At 49.0% G+C, this 12,998-nt stretch overlaps 1 protein-coding gene across 1 annotated transcript in view; it reads right to left on the bottom strand.

Moving 5' to 3' along the window:
• Window positions 1–12,998, bottom strand: part of MYT1 (myelin transcription factor 1) — a 315,691-nt gene that overhangs the window by 180,958 nt on the left and 121,735 nt on the right. Inside the window, exon 2 of the mRNA XM_060230617.1 lies at window positions 1,120–1,220. Coding sequence (XP_060086600.1) covers window positions 1,120–1,220 — 101 coding nt within the window. The remainder of the gene's footprint in view (window positions 1–1,119; window positions 1,221–12,998) is intronic.

The raw sequence follows: 12,998 nt of genomic DNA, 5'->3' as shown, positions 1-12,998 counted from the left end.
AATGCTAACAAGCTTGTTAGCGTTGCCAGTCTGCACATGGGTCCTGGAGTTCTCCAGGAATTACAAGGGATCTCCAGACTACTGAGCAGTTTTCCTGGAGGAAATGACAGCTTGTACGAGTAGACTGAACGGTATACCCAGGGCTTTTTTGGAGCAGGAACTCCTTTGCATATTAGGCCACACCTTTATGATGTAGCCAATCCTTCAAGAGCTTCCAGGGCTTTTATTACAGGGCCTACTCGTGACATCAGGGGAGGTGTGGCCTAATATGCAATGGAGTTCCTGCTACAAAAAAAAAAAGCCCTGGGTATACCATAGAGTCTAGGAGCAATGGAAATCCTAGAGTAAACTTGCTTAACATAAGAGCCACACAGAATAAACATCAGATGTTTGAGAGCAGCAAGACAGGAGGAAGGAAGGTGGAAAGACAGCAAATAAATGGGGGAAGGAGAGGTGGAAAGAAAGCAACTTTAAATGCATTCTCCAAGCTGGCCAATGGGGTGGTCGGGGTTTCAAGAGCCATACAATATACGTGAAAGAGCCACATGTGGCTCCCCAGGCCCAATTTGGCCTCCCCAGTCCTAGAGTGACATTCTATCCCAGATGAACTCCTTCCTGTCCCTAAACTCCACCCTCCCTAGGCACTGCCCCCCCATATCTTCAGGAATGCCAGAGTGGGCAACCTTAAACCTTGTTCTAATGAGAAGAGGGTGGGCTTAGGCCCTGACCCTGATTCTGAAACCAAGGGGGTTGCCTTGCACCTGGATAGGTACTTTTGCGAGATGAGGGGAGAACAAGAAGATGATGATACTGGATTTATATCCCACCCTATACTCCAAATCTCAGAGTCTCAGAGTGGTCACCATCTCCTTTACCTTCCCCCCACCCACAACAGACACCCTGTGAGGTAGGTGAGACTGAGAGAGCTCTAACAGAAGCTGCCCTTTCAAGGACAACTCCCTTGAGAGCTATGGCTGACGCAAGGCCATTCCAGCAGCTGCAAGTGGAGGAGTGGGGAATCAAATCCAGTTCTCCCAGATAAGAGTCCACACACTTAACCATTACACCAAACTGGCTCTGGGAGGGCACGTTTTCCCTCTGAGGGGCCTGTCTTCTCACCTTGATGTGTCCGCCGTGGAGACTTTTTGCTGTTTCGCAACTGCTGATCTTTTCTCCCCGGGTCCACCTTTGACTCAGCAGCTCACCTCGGAACTCATTTTCTAAGGGTTGAAGAGGAAGACAACAGGACAGATAAGAACATAAGAAAACATAAGTACATATGAGAAGCCATGTTGGATCAGGCCAATGGCCCATCCAGTCCAACACTCTGTGTCACACAGTGGCCAAAAAACCCAAGTGTCATCAGGAGGTCCATCAGTGGGGCCAGGACACTAGAAGGCTTCCCACTGTGCCCCCCCCCCCCAAGCACCAAGAATACAGAGCATCACTGCCCCAGACAGAGAGCTCCAATGATAAGCTGTGGCTAATAGCCACTGATGGACCTCTGCTCCATATGCTTATCCATTCCCCTCTTGATGGCAGGTGTCAACAGCTAGAAATATCCAGATTAGCTAATACTTCTGGGGTGGAATTGGAAGAAGAGAAGAGGGGCTAGAGTCCTTATATGAACTTACATTGGGGAAAAGGCAGGGTTGCCACTCTCCAGGTGGGGAAACAGAATACAAAACAGTGGCAGCACAGTACAAAATACCGATCCAAACAACTTTGCCAAAAAAATACCAAACACTTCGTTCCAAGTACAAAAATCACATTTCATAGAAGCGCATGAGCATTCAATTTTATTTTATTTTTTTACCAACGGTTCCACAGACAATTAAAAACAGAAAGTCCCATATAAAGTATGTCAATTTCAGTTGGTGACTCCAAAGAGAAATCCAATGCAATCTTCAAGGGGTAGAATCACTCCCCAAATTATTTGTAAGACGGAGTCCATCCACAAGCGTCGGCTTCGGAGGAAAACTCACCTTCACGGGATCACCAGCTTGACACCACATTTCACAGATTACAGTTTCGTCATAAGCCGAACAAATAAACCTACATAGTCATCCTGACTAACTCATAAGAACATAAGAACATAAGAGAAGCCATGTTGGATCAGGCCAACGGCCCATCAAGTCCAACACTCTGTGTCACACAGTGGCAAAAAATTTTATATACACACATACACTGTGGCTAATAGCCACTGATGGACCTGTGCTCCATATATTTATCTAAACCCTTCTTGAAGGTGGCTATACTTGTGGCCGCCACCACCTCCTGTGGCAGTGAATTCCACATGTTACCCTTTGGGTGAAGAAGTACTTCCTTTTATCCGTTTTAACCTTTCTGCTCAGCAATTTCATCGAATGCCCACGAGTTCTTGCACACGCCTATTCTCAAATTCTCAAATGAGGGTTAAGGGTGTAGTGGTTAAGGAAGCAGAATCTGGAAGACCCAGGTTTGAATCCCCGCTAGTGCCGTGGAAGCTGGCTGGATATGAGCGCTTAATACTACGAAGCTCTGCTGTGCGATTGAGAGAGTCTGGCAAAGCAAGCTCTGCCTGCCCCCTCTTCCTCCCCAAGGGAGGAGGCTCAGCCAATGGAGAAAACAGAGGCTTTGCTCAATAGCTCCTGTGCAATTGAGCAAGCCTGGCAAAGCAAGCTGGGATGCAGAAGGGAGCAAGAGAGAGGGAGAAGAAAGCTGATGACAGCCAGTTGCTTGGGGGGCTGAAATTTCTGAGAAGTCGGGTTAGAACTGAAAAAAGGAAGTACTTCTTCACCCAAAGGAGGTGGCGGCGGCTACAGGCATAGACAGCTTCAAGAGAGGATTGGATAAGCATATGGAGCAGAGGTCCATCAGTGGCTATTAGCCAGAGCATATTGATGGAACTCTCTGTCTGGGGCAAGTGATGCTCTGTGTTCTTGGTGCTTGGGGGGGGTGCACAGTGGGAGGGCTTCTAGTTTTCACTGATGACACTTGGGTTTTTTTGGCCACTGTGTGACACAGAGCGTTGGACTGGATGGGCCATTGGCCTGATCCAACATGGCTTCTCTTATGTGACACAGAGTGTTGGACTGGATGGGCCATTGGCCTGATCCAACATGGCTTCTCTTATGTTCTTATGTGACACAGAGCGTTGGACTGGATGGGCCATTGGCCTGATCCAACAGGGCTTCTCTTATGTTCTTATGTGACACAGAGTGTTGGACTGGAGGGGCCATTGGCCTGATCCAACAGGGCTTCTCTTATGTTCTTATGTGACACAGAGCGTTGGACTGGATGGACCATTGGCCTGATCCAACATGGCTTCTCTTATGTTCTTATGAAGGGCCTACCAGACAGATTCCTTGGTTGGGGGGGGGGGGGAAGCCTGAAGAAATTGGGTATAACTAGAAATGCGTGCGTATGTGTGGAGGAAGATGATGACTCCTTTAAAACATTCCAAAGGATCTAAAAAGAAAAAGTGTGAGCGTGGGAAGGAGGAATTATTCACCCTTGTGAGTAAGGGTGAGAAGGACAGCAGTAACCAGCCCACACGGCATAGCCATGCCAAGCCCACGTGGGCATAAGTTGTGTACTGCTTGAGCTGGAACGACTGTGAAGAGTTCGTAAAGATCTCTGCCATCAAAGCAGCAGATGGCATCTCCTAGAGTGTCCTTTGGCTCGTCGTCAGCTGTGAGGAGGCGGAACGGAACCAGCCCCGGAGACGATCGCATCCCACAGAGCCGAGGGAGCGACACGGATGAATGCTGAAGTGTGTTCGCCTTGCAGCCAGTCTTCCCTCTAAGCTGAGTTGGGGTGAGCTACCTCACAGTTTTTTAGCCTCCGGCTCACACGTTTTTGTCTTAGCTCAGGGAGGATGGCCCCAGAGCAAACTAATTCATGCAGTAGCCAGATTGCTCACTTGCAACTTTTAATGCCAGTAGCTCACAAAGTAGAATTCTTGCCCACAGCCAGGGGTGTCGAACTCATTCGTTATGAGGGCCGGATCTGATATAAATGAGATCCTGCCAGGCCATGTGTGTACCTATTTAGGATTAGGTAGCAGAGATATAAACTTTTTAAAGGACGTAGACAAACACGACTGAAGGGTTTTTTTTTAAACTTTAAATAAAAGTTGCTTAAAACGTTAGCACTTGTTGGTCTTAAAGGTGCTTTCTTTGTATTTCTCCTATGGGATCCAGGGAACTGGGCAAAGGAAGCTCTGGCTCTTTCCCTCCCTCCCCAGGAGACCAGGAGGGGGAGGAGCCTCAACCAAGGGAGAAAATAGAGGCTTTGCTCTGTAGCTTCCGTGCAATTGAGTAAGCCTTGAAAAGCAAGTTGAGCTGCAGAAGGAAGCAAGAGAGAGGGAGAAGGAAGAGATGACAGCCAGATGCTCGGGGGCTTGATAGGAGACCTCCAGGGGCCTGATTCGGCCCCTGTGCCGCATGTTTGACACCCCTGGCTTAGAGGGAGCATTACTTGCAGCTATACCAGAACCAGAGTGTTCTCGGTAATAGCTCCCACTTTGTGGAATGTCCTCCCCGAAAACATCAGGGCCCTGAGGGACCTGCCACAGTTCCGCGGGGCCTGTAAGACTGAAAAACCGCCTTGAACTGTTAGGGGGAGGTGGCTGTTACCTTACAGCACCAACAATCTCACTGAATTAATATAATGGAAATAGGGTTGCCAATCCCCAGGTGGGAGCAGGGGATCCCCTGGTTTGGAAGCCCTCCCCCCGCTTCATGGTCATCAGAAAGGGAGGGGGGGAGGGAAATGTCTGTGGCAACTCTATTACTCCTTATGGAGACTTATTCCCATAGAAAATAATAGAGAATTGATCCACAGGTATCTGGGGCTCTGTGGGGGCTGTGTTTTTAGGTAGAGGCACCAAATTTTAAGGATAGCATTCAGTACCTCTTCCCAAACTACCCTCCAAGTTTTGAAAGGGTTGGACCAGGAGGTCCAATTCCATGAGCCCGCAAAGAAGGTGCCCCTATCTTTCGTTATTTCCTATGGAAGGAAGGCATTTAAAAGGTGTGCAGTCCCTTTAAATGTGATGGCCAGAGCACCCTTTGGAGTTCAATTATGCTCATCATACCCTTGCTCCTGGCTCCACCCCCAAAAGTCTCCTGGCTCTACCCCTAAATTCCCCAGATATTTATTGAATTGGACTTGGCAACCCTAAATGGAAATCAGAAACCTGCCATCTTGAACTTTTAATGAATGAATTGATGATTGTTGATATGTATGGTAATGTTTTATTACATATTTTATTTTTAATATTCTACGCTTGTTAATGTTTTTAGTAGTTGTTAGCCGCCCCGAGCCCATCAGGGATGGGCGGGATATAAATCTGATCAGGGCTTTTTTGTACTAAGAGCCCTGTAAGCTCTTGGAGGATTGGCTACAACAGGAGGGTGTGGCCTACTATGCAAATGAGTTCCTGATACAAAACCCCCCTGAATTAGATAGACAAACAAATAAATAATTTGTTAGTTTGTTTTCTTTATTTATATCCTCCTTTTCTGCCCGGTGGGGACCCAGAGTTGCTTATTTTATTCTCTCTTCCATTTTAATCTACACAGAAATCCCGTGAGGTAGGTTAAGCTGAGAAAGCGTGACTAGGGTTGCCAAGTTGAACCCCAGAAATATCTGGGGACTTTGGGGGTGGAGCCAGGAGACTTTGGGGGTGGAGCCAGGAGACACTGGGGTGGAGCTAGGGAGAGGGGCGGAAACGGTGCCGGGGAGCATGGCCGTTTACAAGAAGGGTGGGAAATCAGAAGCCTAGCGCTGGTAGAAAGGTGGCACCACAAGCACTTCACTCCTTTGAAAGAGGAGAAAGACAACTTCTTTTGCGACTTTCCTAGCAACCATGAATTCACTCAGACAGCATACGCTGACGTGACGCCAGAAGCAATGCGGGGACGGTTGAAGTTGCTTGAGTCAGACAGGGGCCGGGCAAAGATTTCCAGTCAGCGAGGAGTGGCGGCGACCACAACGGGCGGACCTTCTCCTCGGCGCAACTTCCCTTCTGGGAGCCCGCCCAGGCCGTGCCTGGTGAGAAGACAAAATGAGCAGCGCCGCACTTCTGGGCTCCGGGCAGCGGTTGTTGCCCCTTGCTTGTTGGGGCAAGGAAGCGGCTGCCGCTTCTGGAGTAGCGAGCCCTGCACCTCTCAGCCAAGCCCTGTGTGATTGGCTGTGCCTCAGGCTTCTGGGGAGATACGGCTGCCTCAGGTACCAAGGAGCGCCACGCTCGCCCGCTCCCCCTCTGGGGTGGAAGCGGAGGAGGGGGTGGAGGCGGGCCGGGGGCATGGCGAGCCGCAAGTCCAGGTCCTAGAAGGGCCCGGATTCGCGGCTCGCCATGCTCCTGGCCTGCCTCGCCCTCCGCTGCGCTGCTGCCGTCTCTTGGCTGCTCCTCCGAGATGGGCTCAGCCTGGGCCCATCTCGGAGGAGCAACTGCGGTGGGCGGGGAGGGGGCAGCAGCGGTGCGGCGTGGGGCCTCCGGGCGACTTGCCATGCTCCCCGGCGCCGTTTCCCTCCTCTCCCCCCGCTTCCCTTTTTTGGGGGAGCGGGGGAAGAGGGTGGAAATCCTGGGGTCCCCCGCCAGGGCGGGAGGGTTGGGAAGCCTAAGCGTGACTGGCCTAAAATTATACAGTGAGCTTCCATGGAACGAGTGGGGATTCAAACTCAGGTCTAGCCCATCTTTCTCAAATTGGCTTCAATCATTTCTCTTTCATTTTACCCTAACCTGTAAGGTAAGAACATATGAGAAGCCATGTTAGATCAGGCCAGTGGCCCATCCAGTCCAACACTTTGTGCCTAGGTGCCATCAGGAGGTCCACCAGCAGGCCAGAACTTCAGAAGTTCCCCACACTTTCGCCCCTCAAGCTACAGGAATACAGAGCATCACTGCCCCAGACATAAGAACATCAGAGAAGCCATGTTGGATCAGGCCCAATACTCCCTCTAAGTTGTGGAATCTTATGAGTGAAATTCTACTTTGTGAGCTGTTGGCATTAAAGTTGTGAGCGACTGCTTAAATTAGTTTGCTTTGGGGCCATTTTTCCTGAGCTAAGACAAAAATTTGTGAGCCAGAGAACACTGATCAGGCCAATGGCTCATCCAGTCCAACACGCTGTGTCACACAGTGGGCAAACCCCAGAAGCCATCAGGAGGTCCACCAGCGGAGCCAGAACTCCAGAAGCCCTCCCACTCTTGCCCCCCAAACTCCAAGAATATGGCACATCCCTGCCCCAGAGTGCTCCATCTGTAAAATGGCAGTCCCCTGTGCAAGCACCAGTCATTTCCGACTCTGGGGTGATGTTGCATCACGACGTTTTCATGGCAGACTTTTAATGGGGTGGTTTGCCATGGTCTCCCCCAGTCTGTACCTTGTGGCTAATCTATATGCTGTGGCTAATAGCCACTGATGGACCTCTGCTCCGTAGGTAGGTTAGGCTGAGGGAGTGTGACTGGCAAGCTTCCATGACTCAGTGGGGATTCGAACTTGCAACTCAAAGATCCTAGTTCGGCGTTTCAGCACTACATCACAGTGGCTCTTATACTTAATGACGTGGCCAATCAAGTTAGAACATTTTAAGAGCCATTTTCCTGATTTGGGTCCCTTCCTGCTCCGATACTGTGGAATGCAGCAGCTATATTAAGACTGACCATCTTTATAAATTATGGTCTTCAGTCACTGTGGTTCTTTTCCTCTGTCCAGAGACCTTGTATCTCACTAGTCCCAGACTACCAGGCACCAATTTCAGCTGTTCTTTTCCATCTGGGAGATGAATTTCTCATTTCAAGCTTTTAAAAAACCTTTAAAACATTTATATCCTACCTTTCCTCCCCTAAAGCTGTCAATACCACACCATAAAACACTTCCAGGTAAAATTAATCAACCCGCCAAACCCACTGCCAGTTTCCGTTATAGCCTGTTATATTTTTATTCTGTTCTCCTCTAAGGCAGCTCAGGGAGGGGTATTTGGTTTTCCTCTCCTCCATTTTATCCTTATGACAGCCCCACAGGTAAGTTGGAGGGGAGGGAGAAACTGGCTCAAGGTCACCCAATTTGCCTCAGGATGATTCGAACAAGGTTCTTCCAAGCCCTAATAAGAACAACAGAAGAGCCCTGCTGGATCAGATCAGTGATTATTTTAGTCCAGCATCCTGTCACACACAATAGCCAGCCAGTTCCTCTGGAGGACCAACAACAGGGTATAGAGGCTGAGGCCTTCAAAAGAACATCAAAACAGCCCTTTCAGATCAAACCAGCTATCCATCTAGTCCAGCATCCTGTCACACATAGTGGCCAGCCAGTTCCTCCGGAGGGCCAACAACAGGGTATGAGGCTGAGGCCTTCATAAGAACATAAGAAGAGCCCTTTTGAATCAGACCAATGGTCCATCTAGCCCAGCATTCTGTCTCAGAATGGCCAGCCAGTTCCTTTGGAGGGCCAACAACAGGATATGAGGCTGAGGCCTTCATAAGAACATAAGAAGAGCCCTTTTGAACCAGACCAATGGTCCATCTAGCCCAGCATTCTGTCTCAGAATGGCCAGCCAGTTCCTTTGGAGGGCCAACAACAGGGTATGAGGCTGAGGCCTTCATAAGAACATAAAAAGAGCCCTTTTGAACCAGACCAATGGTCCATCTAGCCCAGCATTCTGTCTCAGAATGGCCAGCCAGTTCCTTTGGAGGGCCAACAACAGGGTATGAGGCTGAGGCCTTCATAAGAACATAAGAAGAGCCCTTTTGAACCAGACCAATGGTCCATCTAGCCCAGCATTCTGTCTCAGAATGGCCAGCCAGTTCCTTTGGAGGGCCAACAACAGGATATGAGGCTGAGGCCTTCATAAGAACATAAGAAGAGCCCTTTTGAACCAGACCAATGGTCCATCTAGCCCAGCATTCTGTCTCAGAATGGCCAGCCAGTTCCTTTGGAGGGCCAACAACAGGGTATGAGGCTGAGGCCTTCATAAGAACATAAGAAGAGCCCTTTTGAATCAGACCAATGGTCCATCTAGCCCAGCATTCTGTCTCAGAATGGCCAGCCAGTTCCTTTGGAGGGCCAACAACAGGATATGAGGCTGAGGCCTTCATAAGAACATAAGAAGAGCCCTTTTGAACCAGACCAATGGTCCATCTAGCCCAGCATTCTGTCTCAGAATGGCCAGCCAGTTCCTTTGGAGGGCCAACAACAGGGCATGAGGCTGAGGCCTTCATAAGAACATAAGAAGAGCCCTTTTGAACCAGACCAATGGTCCATCTAGCCCAGCATTCTGTCTCAGAATAGCCAGCCAGTTCCTTTGGAGGGCCAACAACAGGGTATGAGGCTGAGGCCTTCATAAGAACATAAGAAGAGCCCTTTTGAACCAGACCAATGGTCCATCTAGCCCAGCATTCTGTCTCAGAATGGCCAGCCAGTTCCTTTGGAGGGCCAACAACAGGGCATGAGGCTGAGGCCTTCATAAGAACATAAGAAGAGCCCTTTTGAACCAGACCAATGGTCCATCTAGCCCAGCATTCTGTCTCAGAATAGCCAGCCAGTTCCTTTGGAGGGCCAACAACAGGGTATGAGGCTGAGGCCTTCATAAGAACATAAGAAGAGCCCTTTTGAACCAGACCAATGGTCCATCTAGCCCAGCATTCTGTCTCAGAATGGCCAGCCAGTTCCTCTGGAGGGCCAACAAGAGGGTATGAGGCTGAGGCCTTCATAAGAACATAAAAAGAGCCCTTTTGAACCAGACCAATGGTCCATCTAGCCCAGCATTCTGTCTCAGAATGGCCAGCCAGTTCCTCTGGAGGGCCAACAACAGGGCAGAGAGGCTGAGGCCTTCCCCTGATGCTGCCTCCCGGCTCTGGGATTCAAAGACTTAGTGCCTCTGAATGTGGAGATTCTCCACAGTCAGCAGGAGTCTGGGGAGGGCAGGGTTTGGGGTGGAGGATCTCCACAGGGTATGATACCATAGAGTCTACCCTCCAAAGTGGCCCTTTTCTCCAGGGGAACTGATCTGGAACATCTGGAAATCAGCTGTAATAGTGGGAAACCTCCCAGTGCGCAAGCCAAAAGAGAAACATGGAAAATAGGAGCAGGGTCGGGGGGGAAAGGCGCAAAGCCTCCACGTCAACCAGCCTCAAAACCAAAATAACAGAATTAATTTTTTTTTTAAACAGTAATAAATTACTTCAACCAAGACACAGCATTACTAGCGCATACAACAAAGAACGTCTGCACCTCCCATTGTATTGAAGTGAAAGAGAGCAAGCGTATATACTGCCTGGATATGAAATGTGTTGGAATTTGATTATATGAAGCTCATCAAAGTCTACGTGAAACGAGGATATAAGTACGGCCTTGTCGCTTGATATTACTGCCCAGCTGCATCGAATCAAATAACTCTTCAATTGGAACACTGGACTCTTTTAAGAATACTTATTTACATACATTGGATGTGTCCTCCTGACCCTCTTGCCTGAAGAAATTGCTTTGACAGCATCATAAAGAGACTTTGGGAACTGGGAAGTGCAGACGTTCTTTGTTGTATGCACTGCTAATGATGTGTCTTGGTTGAAGTAATTTATTTGTTGTTGTTGTTCAGTCGCACAGTTGAGTGACTCTTTGCGACCCCATGGACAAAGTCATGCCAGGCCCTTCTGTCTTCCACCATCCTCCGAAGCCTGCTCAAATTCGTGTTTGTTACATCAGTCACGCTGTCCAGCTGTCTCATCTTTTGCCCTCCCCTTCTTTTGCCTTCTGTCTTTCCCAGCATCAGGATCTTCTCCAGTGAGTGCTCCCTTCTCATTTGGGGGCCAAAGTATTGGTGCTTCAGCTTCAGCATCTGACTTTCCAAGGAATAGTCTGGGTTGATTTCCCTTCGGACTCACTGATTGGATCTTCTTGCAGTCCAAGGGACTCTCAAGATTCTTCTCCAGCACCACATCTCGAAAGCATCTATTCTTCTGCGCTCGGCCTTCCTTATGGTCCAGCTCTCACAGCCATACATACCATCGCTTTGACTATACAGATATTTGTTGGCAGGGTGATGTCTCTACTTTTTATTTTACTGCCCAAGTTCACCATAGCTGTCCTCCCAAGGAGCAAACGTCTTTTAATTTCATGGCTACAGTCACCATCTGCAGTGATCTTGGATCCCAGAAATGTGAAGTCTGTCACTACTTCCATGTCTTTCCCTTCTATTTGCCAAGGTGTGATGGGGCCGGATGCCATGATCTTAGTTTTTTTGATGTTGAGTTTCAAGCCTACTTTTGTGCTCTTCTCTTTCACCCTCAATAAGGGGTTCTTTAGGTCCTCCTCATTTTCTGCAATTAGAGTGGTATCATCTGCATATCTGAGGTTGTTGATGTCTTTCCCGGAGATCTTAATTCTGGCTTCTGTTATTTCTGCTATTACTGTTTCATAAAAAAGAATTCTGTTATTTTGGTTTTGAGGCTGGTTGACATGGAGGCTTTGTGCCTCCCCCCCGCCACCTGGAGGTTGCAACCACCAGACCAGTAAAGCTATTCCTGCAACAGCAGATGATGGCATTCTCAAAAGAGGTGGAGCCAACATATTTCATAGCAAAGAACATTAACTGGGAGATGGGTTTATATCGCTCTTTTGGTACCATAATAGCAGATGCCTGGTCGAATTACCTTAAGAAAAAAACATAAGAATGTAAGAACATAAGAGAAGCCATGTTGGATCAGGCCAATGACCCATTCACTCCATCACTCTGTCACACAGTGGCCAAAAAAACAGGTGACATCAGGAGGTCCACCAGTGGAGCCAAGACACTAGAAGCCCTCCCATTGTTGCCCTCCCAAGCACCAAGATTACAGAGCATCACTTGCCCCAGACAGAGAGTTCCAACAATAAGCTGTGGCTAATAGCCACTGATGGACCTCTGCTCCATCAGCACTAGAAACCCTCCCACTGTGCCCCCCCCCCAAGCACCAAGAATACAGAGCATCACTTGCCCCAGAAAGAGAGTTCCAACAATACGCTGTGGCTAATAACCACTGATGGACCTCTGCTCCATATAAGAACATAAGAGAAGCCATGTTGGATCAGGCCAATGGCCCATCCAGTCCAACACTCTGTGTCACACAGTGGCCAAAAAACCCAGGTGCCATCAGGAAGTCCAGCAGTGGGGCCAGGACACTAGAAGCCCTTCCACTGTGCCCTCCAAGCACCAAGACTACAGAGCATCACTTGCCCCAGACAGAGAGTTCCATCTGTACCCTACGGCTAATAGCCACTGATGGACCTCTGCTCCATATGTTTATCCAATTCCTTCTTGAAGCCATCTATGCTTGTAGCCACCACCACCTCCTGTGGCAGTGAAAGGCAGACCACAGGATGTTGTGCATATCTCCTTTTGACATTCCAGCCAACACACCCCTCAAAACATTGCCCGTGTCCGGAGAAATCATCCCCTCCATCTGTATATGTCCATATATGCAACTTTATACATTTGTTGGCTCATTGTTCACAATCCAGTCATGTGATTGCATTGTCCTGACCGGAGCAACCTTTTTAAAAATACCCTCCAGGCATTCATTTGTCTCCCCAGTCTGAAGCATCACAGCGAGATGTGTTCAGTGCTAAGGAAAAAGCCGAAAACAAAGGAAGGCAGAGAGAAATTCTCCCTGCTGCCCTTCGCTGCCAAGCTCTCAGCAGGGAAGGATCGGCATTTCCTTGAGGACACGGATCATCCGCCAAATTCAGCCTCCCTGTTGAGTCAAAGAAGATTCCAGACCTTCTTGTTCAGTCACACAGTCGAGTCCGACTCTTTGCGACCCCATGGACCAAGACACGCCAGGCCCTCCTGTCTTCTACCATCCCCTGAAGTCTGCTCAAATTCGTGGTAGTTACATCAGTAATGCTGTCCAGCCATCTCCTCTTTTGCTGTCCTCTTCTTCTTTTGCCTTCCATCTTTCCTAGCATCAGGGTCTTCTCCAGTGAGGGCTCATTGGGTGGCCAAAGTATTGGGGCTTCAGCTTCAGCGTCT

The sequence above is a fragment of the Heteronotia binoei genome, chromosome 2 (assembly GCF_032191835.1).
Source record: "Heteronotia binoei isolate CCM8104 ecotype False Entrance Well chromosome 2, APGP_CSIRO_Hbin_v1, whole genome shotgun sequence".
Taxonomy (NCBI): Eukaryota; Metazoa; Chordata; class Lepidosauria; order Squamata; family Gekkonidae; genus Heteronotia; species Heteronotia binoei.
Note: the sequence above shows the minus strand (reverse complement) of the source record. Positions and strands in the feature narration are given on the sequence as shown.